Source organism: Musa acuminata, chromosome BXJ2-3, assembly GCF_036884655.1.
Source record: "Musa acuminata AAA Group cultivar baxijiao chromosome BXJ2-3, Cavendish_Baxijiao_AAA, whole genome shotgun sequence".
NCBI classification, from domain to species: Eukaryota; Viridiplantae; Streptophyta; class Magnoliopsida; order Zingiberales; family Musaceae; genus Musa; species Musa acuminata.
This window is the reverse complement of record NC_088340.1, coordinates 9,235,246-9,256,351: the sequence shown is the minus strand read 5'-3', so window position 1 is coordinate 9,256,351 and position 21,106 is coordinate 9,235,246. Positions and strand designations below refer to the sequence as shown.

Sequence of the window (21,106 nt, the reverse complement as noted above, 5' to 3'; positions counted from 1 at the left end):
TTGATTGGTATATCTATTCTATATTCACATCTACCTATTAATTTCAACTTTATTTATATATTTTGTAACCTAATTTATTATTCGAGTACTTATTAATCCTATAATTGAGCATTACTCTGAATTATTTTGGAGATGATCGGAGTTGATCAATCTTAACCCAAGATGAAAATAAATCTTCAAGTTTAGATGAATCTTTCTTATTTTTTATTAAAAAAATAATGTAACTGAAAGAGTCTATATTGAAAATCCTCTAATTAGATCTTCTGATTTTCTTTTTATAAGAGAAATTCATTACCAGCTTTCGATAAAGATCATTTCAATGATTAAATCAATCTAATAATTTTTTCAAAATAGATTAGAGAATGATAAAAAAATATCATTGACCAATCATTATCTAACACGTAGTCTTCACGTGGAGTCTAGGTTGAAAGTGTTGAATCTCGAATTTTGATGAGGAAAACAATTAATGAGTTTATTGGACCAATATATTTTTAAGATAAGTGACACAAAAAATACTTTAATCATGGTCTCGGATCATTGAATGATCAACTATCGAGCAAGAGAGACGAACGTTATATCGAGAAATTATCGTGTCGAAAATTAGACATCGAGCTGAAGGATTGGTCGACATGCTGGAGATCAAACTTCGTGCTATAGGTTCGACATCATGCCGGAAGGATTATATATTACGTCGAAAGATTAGATATCGTGAAAAAGTCAATATACTGATAGAATGGGTGATATACCGAAAGAAATGACGATGTGTCAAAGGTTCGGATTATAGATAATTTGTCAAAGTCTTGATAAGATCATTTGGGTTAATTGGAGTTGGTATTATGTGAAAACAATACCAACTTATTAAAAAAGTTATTGAGCATGCAGTTAGGTTGAATTAGACCCATTAAAAAGCTAAACTAGTAGCCTAAAGTAGGCTTGGGTGATGGTACTATAGGCCCATGCTGTGGTACAACTTAAGTCAACAAATAAGCATTGTTTATGTTTGTCAGTGACGGCAATAGTACTACCTATGGCGATGGTAATACTATTTGGAATTTAAATTTTGTAATAGTAGTACCATCAAAGTCCAAAATTACGATGTCAAAACTTACAATGGTAGTATCGCCCAATGTCAACGGTATTACCGCTCATACCCTGAAATTTCAATAATTTAATTTTTTCAGCATCATTCTTGAAGCCTTTTAAGGCCTATAAATATCACACTTACGCTTGATTGATGGAGCATCTACTCTTGAGTTTGTGAAGTATTGTAACTCTCTATTTGAGTATTGTTTAAGTCTCTTCCTCTTTCATGAGTTTAGTTGTGATACTAAGTTATAAGAGGTAAAAGATCTCTTGTAAAAGAGTGAGTAGAGGTTTTCTCCTAGGCCTGAAAAAAAAAAGTTATAACAAGGGTAGTTGATCTTCGCCTATTAGAAAGAAGATCAGTTATGAAAGTTTTGAACATTAGTAGAGCTACTAGCGTACTCTCTGGTTTTTATGATATCTTCCTGATTAATCTCTAAGTCATTCAGACCATAGCCACCAATTGTTAAGACCTACAAGATATTAATAAAAAAATAACAATACAACTCAATTATTAAGACCTACAAGATAATTGAGTAGTTCGTTCCATGCTTTTATAGATATTAACGGTCTACATGACTCATGACTTGGGCTATGATACCATAACTTATAATACTCTACTCTTAGTCCCACGCATACAAGATATGTATGACTAAAGTAAAATATCACTTTCTAGTTTTTTTACTACTATCAATAAAAGTATATATAATCTTAAAAGTAAAACATGTAAATTTAATAAACAAAAGGTTTTTGATCATTGGAGTTGACTATTTTTATGAAATGAGAGGAGGCTAAGCTATGGTGTTGATCATTGAGAAGTAGGTCGAAGGATTTGTATGGAAGAATATTATCACCCGTAAATTTTGAGAGTCATAATCACCAATATTGAAACTTAATTTAACAATATGAAGTTTAAAATGTTTGGTCAATCCTATGGAGTTCAACTAAAGTTTAGCTCGGTAGCTCATCCTTAGACTAATAGTTTTACCAAGATCACCAACCAAACTATTCTTGAAGAGTTAAAGAAGCGGATCATTGGAGCAAAAGATAATTGGATGGATGAGCTATTAAGTATCTTATTGGCCTTCTGAATGACACCTAAGATTATATCGGAAGAGTCACCATTTAGCTTAGCCTTCAGTACCGAGGTATCCTATCACTTGAGATAATCTTTCTAACACCTCAATTTGAGAATTTTAATAATAAAATCTTTGAAGGACTTTAGGCCAAACTTAACCTAATTAGTAAAGCCATATTAGAAGCACAACTAAGGACGTTGATATACAAGAAAACGATGGCCAAGCTTTATAATCGAGATGTTTGCTCTAGGGAAACCAGATTAAATATACTTAGTGCTTTGAAAAGCTAAAGTCAATAACTTAACTAGACTTGGGTAAACTAACGCTAAATTGGGAAGGGTCCTATCGAGTTATTTAGATCATTTCAGATAAAACCTATCATCTCGAACCAATGGAGGGGTGTTGCCAAGGACATGACACATTGTAAACTTAAAGACGTCTTACCCTTGAGGCATCTCTCGAGATTGGGTCGGGGTGACTATGTCTCAAATATTAACCCTTGGTTTACCATGTTTATAAAAAAAAAATAAATTAATATTTTATTATCCATAATTTATATAATAAACTCTCTCCTTTTTTTTTCCCTTCGTTCTTGAATTCAAATCCTTGTCTTTATAATAGTAAATGTTCTATTACCTAGAAAAAGGATTATATCTTCTTGGTAGGGTCATAAGTCACTTCCACCCAAGCTTCAGATATATTACAAAGTAATAGATTACTCTAAAAATAAATATAAGATAAAAACATATCAACAACCATACCTGATAGAAACCTCAAAAAAATTATTAAAAAAATCTTCAATATTCATGAAATATAAACAAATATCAATAATTCAATAAGAAATAATAATAAATCGATTCATCATAAAACTTATGCATAAGAAAAATGATGATAATTTTTTACAAAATAAACAAAATGATGCATCAACTACATACAACATATATATAATAACAAATGCGCACATCACCTAATCGTGCACTCTCTCAATAGCGGATGTAGAGACATATTCCATAGGATAGATTCCTCCTAACAACGGATAGAGATAAACTATATCGCACTCCTAATAACGGATGAAGTGATATCCCTCACCCACCCAAGTGGAGACATGTTTCTTCCAACAACGGATGGAGGAACCATCTAACCATCACGTTTGACGGTCCACTAATCCCTGAAAGGAATCACCATGTCTACCCTCGGTAGGGATACATAAATATCTATGATCATTTATTTACACTCATTCATTTACTCATGCATGCATCATGAAATCAATATGATTAAATATTATGAGAGACCTTACTTGATGTAAATCGACTAAACTATGTTAATTGGTGGCTCCGAATTGTGATAGGCCTGTAGCTCCTTTCACATCATATTGCACTTCCAATGTGAACTACTAGCCTAGCTATATCTACTATATGATAATAATCATATCAATATTATAAAATTTGAAAAGTAGAAAACCAATAATTATTTTTAAATGATATCTTCAGATAAAACTTTTAAATTCTTCAAATCATAAAGGCATGAAACATTAATCTCTCAATAGTCCTCAATCAACTACAACCTTAATTGGAATAACTCAATTGACTTAAATCAAACTCAATTCGATTATGACCTAATAGAACCAATCTCAAATCCTTATAGAACCAATCTGGAATCACCATACACTAGTCTAATTTAGATTTGATTGATCTCGATTAGGACAAGTAGGTTTGAACTAGTCAAGTTAATATGGAATCATCCTAAATCGACTTTAATCGATCAAACCTATCTGATTTAGTTAATTAATGAGCTTAAACTAATAAAGGGAGAGGAAATTGGACTATGTCGTATAGTGCTAGCCCAAATCAAACTAACCCACCTGAGTCTTGGACGTGTCACATCCGCTGTATATGTCTATTCCAAGTAATAAGTTAAACTAAGGTACAACGGGCTAGATAGAGGAGCGGTAATGTGTCTAATGCTAATCGTATAGCTAGGCAAACTTAACTTCATGGACTAGACTAATCGTCACTCATAAGTTGAGCTAAGCATTACTATTGAATTATGTCATGCTTAGCTCGCAAGTTAATCGTACATAGACACATGAGTTTGGATCGTATTTGACCACATGGACTGGGTCGTACCTAGCCGCATGAGCTAGCCCATGCGTAGCCACTTGGGCTGGGTCATACTTTACCACATGGGTTGGGTCGTACATGGCCCATGTGTTATGTCATACCTAGTCATATGTGTCAAGATGTACTTGGTCACATGGGCTAGGTCGTACATGAACACATAGGTTGAGTCGATCTGGTCTGACAGGTCAACCTAACTCAAGCCAGACCCTAATTAGACTCCTCTTATCAAATTAGATTTCAAGATTTAAAATTATTAAAGAATAACTTAAATCTATTAATTAAAATTTTAAATTCATAATCTTAAATTTAAAACTAATTGCATCATAGAAATTCATATATAATACTTGAAACATAAATATATCTAATTAAATAAATTAGAACTATTATATTAATCCAAAAAATAAGAATTTTAATAATTAAATTAATATTAAAATTCACTTAAGTTCCAAATATCAATATAAATCAAATAATTATTCTAACATTACAAATCAATTATCATTTTTACTAATCATGAAAAATTAAAATTAAAACATCATTAAGCATCATAAAATTATAACAATCTCAACATCAAGATTTCAAAAGATAAATCTAAACTAATTAAAAAAGAAAGGATTCTACCTCTTCTCGATTATCCTTTCATTGATGTCATCATCTCGGAAAGTCCTATCCTCAATCCTCTCATTATTAGGCTCGATGAGGAATAAGGGAGAAGTAGTCCCCTTTATATAGGAGAAGATGAGAGCTCCCCAAAAGGTAAGTAATAATTTAATTTAATTTTTAATTTATTTTTATTTTGCTTTCACAAAGAAAGAAATATGATATTCATTTCTTATAGTTCATACATAAAAATGGAATGTAAATTATTTACTTCCTAAAAATCAAATCATTCATTAGGAAATAAATTAATTAATAATTTGATTGATTAATAGAATTCATAACTTATCCACATGATTAAGGAAACCAACTTTAATCATTTCCTTAACTATAGTACACAAACATAGAAGTTAATAATAAAGCAATATATTATTTATAGTAATTAATTTATATTAAGGGAGAAATTATCGGTGATTACATCTTTGGCTAGTGGTAAAAAAAAATTTCAAGATGTAAGTTATAAGCCGAGGAAAAAAAGTTTCATTACTTTAGAAAGACTATACTAACTCAATTAGACCTCTATATCCAAAATAAGATGTCGACCTACCCAAATAAAAGACTAGTTAGATGAATAAGCCTGACGATGCAACAAAGTAAAGACATAAGAACTAAGTCGAGTAGATAGATTTGACGACTCAGAGGCTACCTTAACATGAAAAGACAGTGGATTAAGCATCAAGGCGAGGTGGTGAGTCAGGATTGTTGTTAAGGGACACATCAAAAGCGTAAAAAAGATTGATGTGCAAAGACTACCTTAGAAAGTGTAAAAACAATTAATGTGCGAAGACTACCTTAGAAAGCTTAAAAAATCTTGCCATGGTGAGACACAAGGCAGAATATATCCGAAGTGTATGAGTCGGGAAAACTCAACCCATATGAGAAAAAAATATTATGATCCCTTTATTTTCTGAGCTTTGAATAATGCTTTGTTGAGTTTGTCTAGTCCAATAAGAGTCGAATAGGGGTTTATTTGATATTTATTTATGTATAAAGAGTCCAAGTCTTGATGAACTCGAGGGTTAAACTCTATAAATAGGGATGTATTTGTTTCTTTGTTTCAATCAATGAAATATAATTTCAGTCTTTTGACAAACCCTAGAAGGCTGATCCCCTTAAAGTGATCAAGGAGTCCGATCCCCTCGAAGTGATCATCCATTTTTTTCCTCTTTTTCTATGATAAAACCCTAGAAGTCTTATCATTTAGTACCAGAGCAGCGATCCTCGACATTCTCGTTGTAATTTCTCACAACACTTCGTCACAGCCATCATCATCATAAAAAAAAAAAAAGTCCAAGTCTTGATTGAGTTTGTCTAGTGATCAAGGAGCTTGAATAATGCTTTATTGAGTTTGTCTAGTCCAATAAGAGTCGAATAGGGGTTTATTTGATATTTATTTATGTATTAAGAGTCCAAGTCTTGATGAACTCGAGGGTTAAACTCTATAAATAGGGATGTATTTGTTTCTTTCTTTCAATCAATGAAATATAATTTCAGTCTTTTGACAAACCCTAGAAGGCTGATCCCCTTAAAGTGATCAAGGAGTCCGATCCCCTCGAAGTGATCATCCATTTTTTTCCTCTTTTTCTATGATAAAACCCTAGAAGTCTTATCATTTAGTACCAGAGCAGCGATCCTCGACATTCTCGTTGTAATTTCTCACAACACTTCGTCATAGCCATCATCATCATAAAAAAAAAAAAGTTGACAGTTGCGCCCCATACTGCTCAAGCGAGAAAGGGCCACTGCCTTTATTTCCTAGCCATGGTCCTCGGCATCTCTATAGTCATCGTCTCTCCTCAGTCATGCCTTTACTAGAGACAACGCTACTAGCATCTCCTTCCAATAGCGCACCTCCCAACCCTCAACAGCTGCTCTTGATCGATCGGTGTCTAATGCTAGTCAATCGTGCGATTGTCGTGGCTTCCTAATCGACCCCTTCTTCTTCGATCTTACCTTTCACTACAATCCTCGGTATTCTTATTGCAGAAGCTCAAGCCTCATCCCACCTTTCGCTGTAGCTACGTACGTAGTGACCGTGCGAGATCGGCATCTACAACCCCTTCCATTGCCATCTCTCTCCTTAGCTATTGCAGGAGAGCATTTCTTTCGCTGGAGATGCCACCGCTAGTAGCGCCCAACATTGCTCGCGATCCTTACTGCCTTCCCTTGGGTCATAACCACAGTCGCTCGTGGCGACGCTTTTGCCTCAAGTCACGCACATAGTGAGCCCTCACACTACTCTCGACATCTGCTTCCTCGACAGCCTCACAGTGATCCCTCATGCCTTCAATGCTGCTCCCAACTATGCCGCCGCCACTACCTCTAAACCTTGGCAACAACGTCCTCCTTGCAGTGACCCAGTGACCGCAGCGAGCCCTTACACAGCTCTTGACATTCACTTCCTCGGTAGCTTCATGATTCCTCATGCCCTCAACGCTGCCTCCGGTCAAGCTTCACAGCAACCACACCGAATAGGGCAGTACTGATGCCCTTGACTAGATAATAGAAACAAGAGTCGAGGATTACAAATCTACAGTCTTATGCAATGGTTACCGATAATTTAGTGAAAGCTCAACTAGAAGCCTTCAAAACCAGAATTGAGAACTGACTACAAGAAACACTTAATGATTTCAAAAGGAGTCTACTAGAGAGCTTCAGCAAGCTTCAACAAGATGAAAGTTCAAGTCTTACATTGAACCAACCTGGAGATACCGAAAAAAAAGGAACCAAGAATAGGACACAAGTTACCCCGTATGAAGGTGGAATTCCTAAGATTGAAAGATGGAGATCTGACCAGTTGGATCTTTAGGGCAGAAAAATTTTTCGTTTTCATAGAACTCCAAAAGAATCTAAAGTGGAAATAGCTTCAATTCAACTAGATGGAGATATAATCTAATGATATGATTGGTACGAAACCTGCCATGGGGTCCCATCATAGGAGCAATTCAAGAGAGAGCTTCTCGTTCGCTTTGGATCATCTGACTATGAAAATGTTGATGACCAGCTCATTAGAATTTATTAAATTTCTATAGTACTCGAATATTATAATAGATTTGAACGATTGTTAAATCAAGCCAGAGATTGGTACGGATAATAACGGGTGGAAACATTCGTTAAAGGACTTAATCCAGATATCCAGTGTAAAGTCAAAGCTCGCTAATCCCACACTATGATGGCTACAATCTCATTTGCATGTTTGTATAAGGAAAAAGTTAGCAAGAAAAATCGTCAAAATAGAAGTGACAATAAACAGATGATCAGCAAGCCACCCTCCCCATCTATTCCCTACCAAAACCCTAATATCCGAAGAGAAGAACTCAAGAAAAGATCAGCGAAGGGTTTGTGTTGGCTTTGTGATGAAAAGTGGAGTATAGAGCACTGATGTAAACAAATGCAACTTTTGATGATTGAACCAATTGAGGAGGAACCATAAGCTAACAACGTAGACTTCGATCATGAAGGTATGGATTCTGATGAAGATGTTGGACCTATCATACGTACAGTGCATGCATTAGTCAACTACTCTAACCTGCAAACTATAAAAGTTAGAGAAACTTTAGAACATTAGAACTAATAATTTTATGGACAGTAATGTTACTAACCGATTGGCCTACCAAATTGAAGGTTGTGACAAATTCAAAGTAAAGATCATTAATGGATGGATATTAACTTATGATAGCAAATGTTCGAAGATAAAATTAATTTTATAAGGTCGAGAGTTACTTGTGGATTTCTTTTTGCTACCTTTAAAAGACTTTGAAGTGGTGCTTGGAATTGAATGACTATCAACCTTGGATGATGTTTCTTGATTTTTTTCTAAACTAATCATGAAGTTGTGTATTAATGAAAAGTAGGTGATCCTAAAGGGAAGACGTGGAAGTAAGGTCACAACTGCCACTAGCCATCAAATAAAGAGGGTTCTTCAAAAGACCACAATGACTACTACACCGAAATATCGACCTATTGCTTACACTATCAAGAAGTGAAGACCATATTTTCTTGATCAACAGATTGTGATGCGCCACAGATACCCTATGACTAAAGTGCTAAAAGAGAAGCTCCCAAAGTTTGATACTGCTCAGCCTTGAGGACAAGGCTGATTTGAAGGGGGAGGAATTGTTAGGATCCATTTATTTTTTAAGCTTTGAATAATGTTTTATTGAGTTTATCTAATTTAATAAGAGTCGGATAGGTGTTTATTTGATATTTATTTATTTATTAAGAGTCCAAGCTCTATTGGACTTAGGGGTGAAACTTTATAAATAGAGATACATTTATTTCTTTTCATCAATCAATGAAATATAATTCTAGTGCCTGAGCCCCTTTGTTACCAAGGTGCCAAGGTCAAGAAACATGAAACCACCCTCCTCCCTCATTGTTGAGGTGCAAAGGGCAAGTGCCCTGACCCTCTCGTTGCCAAGATGCGGAGGTTGGATGCTCCGACACCCCCCCCGCACCCCGCACCACCACAACGCCCGCCCACCCACCCTCCCTCTAGTTGTTAAGGCATGGAGGTTAAGCACTTCGACCCCCCATCGCTGTTAAGGTGTAGGGGTTGGGTGCTCCGACCTCTCCTCATTGTTGAGGCATGGAGGTTAGTTGCTCTCTCTCCAGTTCCACTAAAAGGAGAGTTAGTCAGTTTTCTACGAAGGCAAGACTCACAAGTTGCATACAACTAATAGTCGAATGGATCTAGATATTTATCATTTAGTAACTTTTAAATTATTCCCTTATAGACGTAACCTAGCCTACAATGCCATAAGTATGCAATGTTTACTTCATCTAATTTTCTCTTAGATACACTTACATTCATGATATGTGGAGCAATGTCTAGTATGAATAAACTATTATGTAATTTTTCTCTCATGATGATTTTATCATCTAATAGTATTGAATAAGCATTATTCTCAAAATCTAATTTATATCCGCTAACTGTCAAATATGAAATGAAAATAATATTTTTATTAATAGAAGGAACAAAATAGCATGCATCCAAAGCAATAATAGCTCTACCAGGCATATGTAGGGTGACCTCGCCAACAATTACTATAACAACTTTTGCTCCATTGCCCATCTTGAGATTCATCTTGCCTCTTGACAATCTCTTAGGTTTTGCTAGAACCTGCAATGAATTACAAATATGATGAGTACTATTGGTATCAAATACCCATGTGTTATTATAAGAGTATGACAAATGAAGACTAATCATGAATATACTTGAAGCTTCTCCAAGCTTCTATTTCGCCTTCTCTGTAAGTTACTCTTCGTAGTTCCTCTTACAGTGTCCATCTTTACCGTAGTGGAAGCACTTGTCTTTGTCTTTTATTAGGTACTTTTTAGCTACCTTTGATTTACCTAGTCTGCCCTTGCCTTTACCATTCTTAAACGACTTTTCTGCTTTCATTTTCTTTATAGTCTTACTAGTATAGAGAATTGATTTCTCTTTGTTGGAAAATCTAGGGGTGACATCACATACGCAGCGGAAGAACATAAAACAAAAACCCCAAATTTCCCAATATATATTCGTCATCGTGCATAGATTATTGCGCAAAACCCACGACATAGAAAACTACATGTGAGATAGTTGTGTTACCTAGGGAGATCGTATATCTCTGAATCCTTATAAATCTATTTAAGTGGATAAAGGAGGTCAAGCATCCTCCTTTCTAGTGGTGATCCACACAGCGAGGCTACAATAATGCTCCTCAAATCTCCAAACCTGCTATCTGAGGAGAAGGAGAAAGGAGAATAGAAGGTAGTTACCAAGAAGCCCCGGCCATGGACCTTTAGTTCCCTCCTATTTATAGAGACCCTTAGTTAACCCTAATGGATCTTGTGTTATTGGGTATTCGATTTCCATCCAATTACCCAAGCCTCTTAAATTAGTGAGTCTCTGCCCAATAATATCTTATTAGCTTTTATTGGATCACATCCATGAGATCCAATAATTCATGAGTTTATTGGATATCCAATAAAATATGAGTTTATTGGATATCCAATAAAATAGAGACTCTAACGGATATCTCATATCCGAACCTCTTATCGTTGTAACACCTACCATATATATATGACCCTCTATGCACAATATCGAGCTAGCCGTGAGTTATACATGTCAGAACTCCTTTTGACTTAATGAATTATTATCTCTATAATAATTCACTCGACTCATCGACTACGGACGTAGGACGTACTAAGCCACTACGTCGTAGTTCCCAAACGATATAGGGGAATCCAATCCTTTGGACCTATCTGTCCTTAGTTACCGTGTACCTAATATCCCTCAACCATATAATATCCTAGAGATCATATATCGGGCATGATACTATCAGGCCCATATAGTTTCTACTCAAGTCTTGCTCTAATCGGATTCTCCCAGAGAACTCTTTCTCTCTCAATTCAAATGACCTTGACAAAGTATTTGTCTAAGCAAGAACACATAGGATATTCCTCTATCGAAACTTAATAGCCCTCGTAAGATTGGTTGTCGCTCACAATAACTGGTTGTACTAGATTTTGAACTTCCAAACCTATAAGTCTAGTATCAAAGAGTGGAGTACTCATACAGGACATCTTTGGTGTCTCAAGTTTAAAGACCAGATACACCACTAGGACTATGGAATCGCTGTCTAACAATAAAGCATCATCAACTATATAGTATTCCGTGAGCGGATCAATTAGTGAGCTCATTCTCAAATGAGCACCGACACTATATCCTTAGTGTCCCCACACGAGCAACTATGAGACCAACTGCATCCAACATATGGATGGGTATACATCATACCAATCTGTCCGGTTATCTCGATGTGTCTCTTGAGTGACCTATGATTGGGATTATTTAGGATCTGTGTTTAAAGGCAAATCGATCTCATTATCGTGATCTAATCACGATCTGATTCTCATTGCACAGATTTATGAACATCACAATATATATATATATATATATATATATATATATATATATATATATATATATATATATATATATATATATGCAACAAGTAATATAAAGTGATAAAAATGTCAAAATATAATAAGCAAAAAAAATGTGTATCATGTCACACGCATCATCACTCACGTGATTGGCTTACAGGGCACCTATGACTAACACTCTTTCTTGATAGTGCTCTCTGCCTCCCTCAATATATTGGGGAGCTCAGGGAGAGTCACATCAGACTTATTTATATTAAAATTCATTATGAACTGTGAAAAAAAATTTGGTAGAGACTAAAGCATAAGATCCATACACAGGTTCCTCTAGGATCATTCATAGACCTGAGTTTCTCTGTCTATTCAATCATCTTTAGGACATGGTTTTAAACCAGTGTCCCCTCAGTCATCTTAGCGCAGAAGAGGCTCTTGGATATCTCATATCGCTGAGTCCTTCTATGTTCCTCAAACAGTTTTTAGACATTTAAGAGAATAAATCTGGCATCCATCTTTTCATGCTGTCTTTGTAACTCAGGAGTTATAGAGCCCAACATGTAATACTAAGCAAGAGTAGAGTCATCTATGTACTTCACGTAGTGAGCAATTTTATCCTCGCTTACCCCTTCCTTGGGCGTAGGCATCACTATATCAAGGACGTACACAATTTTCTCCACCATGAGAACAATTCTCATGTTGTGGAGCTAATCCGTATAATTCAGACCAGTGAGGCAGTTGGCATCAAGTATGTCATGTAAGAGATTTGAAAGCAACATTTTTTGAAAATAAAGATACAGTAAAAATAAATAGCATACAGATTTCATAGAAAAATTAATTAGATATAGACTTCTATCTTAATCTACTCCCATTATTTTTTTAACGATTCACGCAACACCCTCAGCACATGAAACGAAAGTCTCCGGCAGATTTTTAGTGGGGATAGAATCCAATTAGCATCTTAGTATAACCTCGATGGACTCGACAAATCATACTAAGCCCAAAAGATAGGAAACTCTTACCCACAATGCCTTATGATCCCCATCCTTTTCGGCCTCCGAACCACTCGAGAGACTCGACCAACCATGATGTTCGGTTAAGTCAACACTATCATTACAAGATGGTCTGATTTGATGATATATCATCGAGGGACTCGACCAAGCATACTATGTCTATAGGTCACCGGTAACATCTCAATGTCGTTGGCAAGATAGTAATTCACGATATAGGTGAGTATCGAGAGATTCAACCAACTCAACCTACATCGAGAATCGATCCCTACCTATAATGATGGAAGGCCACGTTGGTCAATCTAATTACCTCACGTTTACCGACTTAATATTATTGAAAAAGAAAATTTTGATTTGGTCTCATAATATGACATGTCACACATATACATATTTAATATATATTTATATACTATGTAAATATATATACATATCTAGTAGGTATATAAGCAATCACACATCACATGAACAATCATACCAAATGATCATGGACCACAACCTAATATGATTAGGCCCAAGCCAGTGGGTCTAATTACTCACATCAAAATCTGTGTGCAGCGGTGTATCTTTATACCCTATGATCGTCCATCTCGTCCTCGTTGATTCCGTCGGCATCTTGATGCATCTCCATATGTCGCGATCGTCCGTCTCGATCTCGTGGGTCATGCTATCACTTTCACGCTCTCGTTGCACCTCCTCGTGTGATTACAAATTAATCATAGGCATGCAAACTCAATAATAAACAAAAAATAAAGTGGTGGCTCGTAAGCCGTAATAATAATAATAATCACATGGTCCATGATCATCCGTCTATTTCATACATCACATATACAAATCATCATCATGGAGCACTACTAGATAATAATAATTAATTAAACTATTTAATTAACTAATATTTTCTGAAATTAGGGATATATAGGAAATTTTTTAAATTACGAGGGATATTTTTATAATTTGGACAAAATAATATAAGTTAGAATTTCTCAAATTTCGAGGAGCAAAATTATCCTTTTACCCAAAATGCCCTAACCCCATCCTTGTTAATGCGTTGTGGTCGTCGCCACCTTACCGACGATGACCACGACATCGGGGAGAGGGGGCGCCGCCCCCGTGGGCTGCTTTGCTCATTGGTGCAGTGCCCGCAGGCGTCGTTGCCCCTCGACTGCTTGTGCTCGCGGGCGCATCGCCCGCAAGCGTTGTTGCCCCTACAATTGCCTGTCTGCGGTCGTATGCTGCTAGCTGCAAGCGGCATCTGCTGCCCGTCGGCCACCTGCACGCAGGTGGCCAAGCCTCGACCAAGGTTGTAAGCAGCCATTGGCCAACCTGCGAGGGCAACAATAATTGCTACTCTCTCTCACCTATTGCATCAACGATTTTGATGAAAAAAGTCTTCCTGAAACACAACACACGCAGTTTAAAACCAATCTTTCACACGAACAACTTAACTCTGATATCATTGAAGGGAATTCTAGGGACGATATCACATGCACAACGGAAGAACAGAAAAAAAAAATCCCTAAATTTTTCATAAATTGTGTTCGTCGTCATGTGAAGATTGGTGTGTAAAATCCACAAAATCGAAAACTACGTATATAAAAGATTGTGTTTTACTTATGGAGATCGTATATCCCTGAATCCCTACAGATTTGTAGGAGAGGATGAATGAAGTCAAATGTCCTCCTCTCTAGCGATGATCAACGTAGTAGGGCTGTGAGGATGCTCCTCGAATCTCAGGCTTGCTATCTGAGGAGGAGAAGGGGAGAGGAGAATAAGAGATGACAAACAAGAGAAGCTCTAACTTATGAACCTTTGGTTCCCTCCTATTTATAGAGGTCTCTTGTCAACTTAACCCAAATGGATCCTACCCTATTGGGTATTAGATCTCCATCCAACTATCAATGCATCTTAGATTGGTGAATCTTTATCCAATAATCTCTAATTAACTTTTATTGGGTATTATCTAGATAATCAAATAATTCAAGAACTTATTGGATATCCAATAAGATAGGGACTCCAACGAATATCTCATATTCGAACCTCTATTTGTCACAATACCTACCTTATGTGTGTGACCCTCTAAGCCCAATATCGAGCCGGCCATGAGTCATACCTGTCAGAACTCCTTTTAGCTCAGTGAATTATTATCTCCATAATAATTCACTCGACTCATCGGCTGCGAATATACTAGGCCACTATGCCACAATCCCTAGATAATACAAGGGAATCCAATCCATTTGGACCTGTCTGTCCTTAGTTACCATGTATCTATAATTCATTATCAATCTAGTACCTCAGAGACCGTATACCAGATATGTTACTATCAAGCCCATACGGTTTCTCCTCGAGTCTCGCTCCAATCGAATTCTCCCGGAGAACTCTTTCTCTCTCAATTCGAACAACCCTGGCTAGGGATTTATTTGAGCAAAAATACATGAGATATTTCTCTCATGATACCGAGAGCAGATGATCATCTATCGATACTCAATAGCCCTCGATTGGCTACCATTCTTAATAACCAACTATGCTAGATTTGAGACTTTCAAGCTTATAAATCTTGGTATCAAAGAGTGAAGTACTCATACAGGACATCCTTGATATCTCAAGTCTAAGGATCATATACACTACTGGAACTACAGAATTATTGTCTGACAATATGACATCATCAACTATCCAACATTCCGTGAGTGGATCAATCAGTGAACTCATTCTTCAATGAGCACTTGCACTGTAGCCATAGAGTCCCCACACGAGCAACTATGAGACCAGTCACCTCCATCATATGTATGGGTTTACAATACACCAGTATGTCTGGTTATCTCGATGTCCCTCTTAAGTAACGTATGATCGGGATTGTTTAGGATCTATGTTTAAAAGTAAATCGGTTTCATTATCGTGATATATATATATATATATATATATATATATATATATATATATATATATATATATATATATATATATATATATATATATATATATATATATATATACAATAAGTAATATAAAATAATAAAATACTATATAATATAATAAATAAATAAAAGTGTATCGTGTCATCACTCACGTGATTGACTTGCAGGGTAACTATGACTAGCAAGGTTGTCAGAGGCGATTGAGAGCTACCTCTCCGTAGAATATTTCACATAATATTATGCTCATTTATGACTAGTTATAAAAGCTTATTTTTAGTACAGTCACAAGGGATTACTTTTCACTACTTGCGTCGACGTACACTTATCTCGGGTTACTAACTTAGGTATTAAAGGGACCAGGTCGAGAAACCTATCTTGACCTTAGTGTTTGTGCAGGTGACACCTTGAAAGTTTGATGTTTTTATTTTAAAGACATTTTGGACAATCTTACTCATACGAGTCTAGATCACATTAGACTTATCAGGACATTAACGATATATTTTCCTAACATAAAGAGAGAGAGAGAGAGAGAGAGGAGAGAGACCAATAACCTCTTTCATAACTTGAAAGATAATTATTTATAGTTCGTTTTCCCAAAAAAATATTTAGATAAATATTTTTTATTATGATCTTGACAACATGATATATTTGACTATCTTATCGTTTCAAATTTGTTCGATCAATATTCACACGTCCAAGTCTTGATAGGATAATAAATATTATCCCTATCGATCCGACTTAAGCCTAAGTGGTCTAAATCCGATCTAAGCCAGATGGATAGGTGTAGGTTCTTGAAAAAAAGAACAACTCATTTTATCAAAAAAAAAAAAGAAGAAAAAACTACATGAAGCATATGATAAAAGTGGGACAAAACAGTGGTTGAAGAAGAAGCAGAAGTTTATTGCAGGTGTTCATACTTCCTTGTTGGGCCTTATGTTTATTGCAGGTGTTTAACCCCCTTTTGTTTCATAAGGATAACTGGATCATAGCTTCATGATCCTTCTGATAAGATCATATGAACTTAAATTAGTTCAAGTGCTTAGTCCTTACCACATCCAGATATATTAGCTGAACAATTGTTTGACTACAGCAACATCTCTGCCCCTCCCTGCTTGGTTGAAGTCTGGACTTGGAACCTTACGCAAACCATGGTTAGCGATCGATGAGTTTAAGTCAAATTCATCAGGTTTAATGTACAACAAACTCGACATCGAGGAGCGTAAGGAAGTCGGACCAAAGCTTTACAATCCTTCGCTCCTACAACATAAAAAACTGTCCGTCAAGCTTTACAAACCATTGCTTTGCGATGGCTATGATGGTGATGCAAAGGAAGAAGTCTGTGTTCTTTGAAGTGACCCTCTTCAAGTAACACATGCCTGCTGAAATAAACATTTCATTAAGGTGACAGAGAAAGCTCAACGAACGAAAGCATGGCACTGTGAGGCAGCATCAAAAGGCACACACTATTTTGATGATCCATTTTCTTGCTTGCGTAGAGCTAAAAGAGACGGGTCGGGCGCAATACAAGTCATTCATGCGCCAAGTAGATTTATAAGAGAAGAAAGAAATGAAGGAAGATAGGATGAAAATAAATTACAACCCTTAAGACATGGCAGCGCCAATTGATCTCTCCAGGTCAAGAGAAACTTCTTGCTTGCCGGCGCTACACCGATCGAAGCACCGAAACATCTCTTCCAGTTCAAGTGCTGTTATGTTGACCTCTCGGCTCTTGAAGAGATGACCGAGATCAAGAACTTGATCCAAAGCAAACGACAAGCATTCGTATTATTGCTATCCTGAGAAAAGAGAGGTCAACAGCCTTCCCACAGAAGCTCTTCTGTATTCCACAATTCAGAGAGGCAGCTCCATGTTCCCTAGTACACAGTCTTACGACTCCTCATGCACGGCTTTGATTGCGGTGAAAGCTACTCCATGACAATCTCCCCCATCTCCTCCTCCTCTCTGCACTATTCCGATTTAAATGCCGCCACTGTGGCTGCTGCTTGTTCATACCTCGAACATCAAGTGTCGGCTGGGAGCGGTACCCTACGAGTGACATATGCTGCTCTGCTTCCTGTAGCCCAGGAGAACATAGGAACTGTTTTCATTTAGTGATGGCCATCGAGAAGAGCTGTGGAGGCTTGTGCCTGTTTGCCACCAATCACTGTTCGTGGGCCTCCCTCCGGTGATGGTGAGGGGCCGTAAGACTCTGAAGCGCCTCTGCCACCGTCATAATTCCCACAGTGGCGTGTGTTGGGATCGGAAGAGTGCATGTAACCTTTGCCAGGCAAGTCCAGATGATATGGAAACAGGTGTCGTGAGCTTGCTGACATTATTGAAATGAATCCATGCAAACCGAGTAAATGCTGTCGAAAGCGTACGGCAAAGATTAAACAAGAACAGGCAAAGGAAGGGGAAAGGTTTTAGAGGAGGATCATGTGAATCATATCAGGTGACGACATTCTCTTGCATTGATGAGAATGGGTCGGTCCGTCCACCATTGTTGACCTTTTGGATCTGGTAATCCTGGTCTTTTGTGACTAATATCTTCATCGTTGCGGAGGAAGTAAGATTCCGCAGGTAGATCCTCCCACCTCTCCTTCTTGTTCTCACCATGTTTCTTGTGTGGGTCATCATCATCATCATCTTCTTATCTTTTAATTTGTTTTTGAGTCAACTAGCTAAAAATTTATTCCTTTTACTCTGACCTCTTCATACGTATGGGTTTATAGAAATCCAAATGCTTCGATTTTTCACACAACCTGCTAATTAATGACTCGAGTTTCTCCTTCACCACCATAGCTAATCGAGGACGGACGTGTCCCGACGAGCCACACTCGTATCCCATCATAGATCACCATCGAACGAGAGAACGACATGACATCCATGACGTGGAAGCGAGAACAATGTGGAGGCAGATGCAAGCATCGCTCCGAGAAAAGCAATTAAATCTGTGAAATGATATCTTATTCATCATCATTCCTAATCGCATTGTTATAGTGTCACAAGCATCATGCCATACTAAACGAGTCATCCATCGTTAGAGATGCCTAACACATGATGTTGCATCGATGTTGTTAACACGCCGAATGGCATTTGGGTTTACGAGATTATGTTTTTTGTCCTGCATGACGTGAGATGTAAAATCCCTCATTACAGGAGAGATATTCGTCTAAACAAAGAGATTAATTAGGTGAGACGCAAAAGAAATTAATCTGACTGACTGTTTAGTTTGGGGAGAGGAAAAGAGAAAGAAGATTAGCCACTTCAACCAGCATGGAAAGAGAGGGCCGCAGTACTGTGGAAGAGACGCGAGCTAAGACTTAGGCTCGAGGTTGAGCTCCTCGGTGAGCAAAGCCGACCATGGGCGTGCCTACCGAAGCTAATGCCGGCAGTGAAAGCAACCTCTCCCCGTTCCAAAGTAATCCGTAGGGGACGAAGGGAAAGGCTTTCGACATGATATCATACAGTGTGTGATATATGGAGATAAAGCCACTGTTGTCTCTAATTATTTTGGGGTTCCTTTTTGTGGTGGACTTCCGTTTAGTGGTTCTATATAGGATGGTTGGATGGGTCACATACTGCCATGAACTGTAGAAAGGTCTTTTGTTCTTCCCATTTCCGAGATCACCACCACCTCCTTCCTCCTCCCCTCTTCTACTTGGCCGGCAGCTATAATAGAGTCCAACCGTAGAAGAACTGCCTCAGAATTCCAAGCTCCAACCATGGCAGAAGACCCGTACACCAGCTGCTTCAAGGGATACTTTGACCGCTGCACGTTCCCCTCAACTTTTCCTTCTTCCCTTCCTGCAACCACACACAGCTTCTACGCTAACTTCACCAACTACGCCACCCCTCACTTCCAACCATCACCGCCGTCTCCTCCGCTGCGAGAAGCCCTTCCCCTCCTCAGTCTGAGTCCTACAAGGCACCACCGCCAGCAGCAGCGGCAGGAGGAGGGGGAGGACTCCTCCTGCAGTGCCTTCGAGGAAGCGGAAGGGGACGCTACGGTCGGCTACGAGAAGAAGAACATGGAGGAGGAGAACGTGAGCGTAGCCCTTCATATAGGCCTCCCAAGCCCCAGCGAAGCTGATCTCATCTCCAGGATCTCTTCTACTTCGGTGGATGATGACAAAGAGAGTGAAGAAGATGGTGGTGGTGGTGGTGGTGGTGGTGGTAGCGATGCTATTCCTTTGGGTCACCCTACTGTGGGGAAGCTCACAAGGGGTCAGTACTGGATTCCCACCCTTTCTCAGATCCTCATAGGCCCTACTCAGTTCTCCTGCCCTGTTTGCTGCAAGACCTTCAACAGATACAACAACATGCAAGTAAGCTTCTACTTAACCCATCCTCTCTCTCTCTCTCCCTCTCTCCATAGAGCTCGATCCATCTAGTCTGAGTCAGACGGTGTGCTGCTTGCTTGCTTCCACGGCTGGAAGCGAGGCTGCGATCGGGTGGTACGTCTTCTTGGTGTACATGTGATGGAACAACACGAAGAAGGGAATGCGCACATATGCTGTGCGAGTAGTAGTAGTAGTACTTTTGGAGTTTGCGTGTAATGTTCCTTGGCAGCTGTGAGGCGGCACTGTAAAGGCCCTCAGCACCTCCTCAACCCTTCTCTAAATCTTCTGCAGCGCAACACAGTACTGGCTTCCCAGTCTTCGTGACACACTGCGCACTCGATCGCTCCACGCAGATGCGGATATAGGCTGTGGTCATTGAAATCTGTCTGCCTTTGCAGATGCATATGTGGGGCCATGGGTCGCAGTACAGGAAGGGACCGGAGTCGCTGAGGGGGACGCAGCCGACGGCGATGCTGCGGCTTCCGTGCTACTGCTGCGCGCCCGGGTGCAGGAACAACATCGACCACCCGAGGTCGAGGCCGCTCAAGGACTTCCGGACCCTGCAAACCCACTACAAGCGGAAGCACGGGATCAAGCCGTTCATGTGCCGGAAATGCGGCAAGGCTTTCGCGGTGCGCGGCGACTGGCGCACCCACGAGAAGAACTGCGGCAAGCTGTGGTACTGCACCTGCGGCTCCGACTTCAAGCACAAGCGATCGCTCAAGGACCATATCAGGGCGTTCGGCAGCGGGCACGCGGCCTACGGCATCGACTGCTTCGACGAGGACGACGAGCCCTCGTCTGAGATCGAGCAAGACTGCGATCACCATCAGCAGCAAGTGCAGGTGCAGCAGCATACCCAGTCGGGGTACATGGGCTAGGCAAGAAGATGTTCCATCTCCATTTTCCTGAGCTCGATCCATGTAATTCTCTTCCTTATTGATCAAGCAGTAGACTCTTAAAGAACAAGGTGTTGATGCAGATCTT

General features: G+C 38.6%; 1 protein-coding gene across 1 annotated transcript; it reads left to right on the top strand.

Moving 5' to 3' along the window:
* The first annotated feature begins 19,367 nt into the window (after window positions 1-19,367).
* LOC135607272 (zinc finger protein WIP2-like) lies at window positions 19,368-21,106 on the top strand. Its single transcript, XM_065098959.1, has 2 exons — window positions 19,368-20,104; window positions 20,518-21,106. Exons 1-2 carry the CDS (start codon window positions 19,502-19,504, stop codon window positions 20,998-21,000), a joined length of 1,086 nt encoding a protein of 361 aa, XP_064955031.1. The 5' UTR covers window positions 19,368-19,501; the 3' UTR covers window positions 21,001-21,106.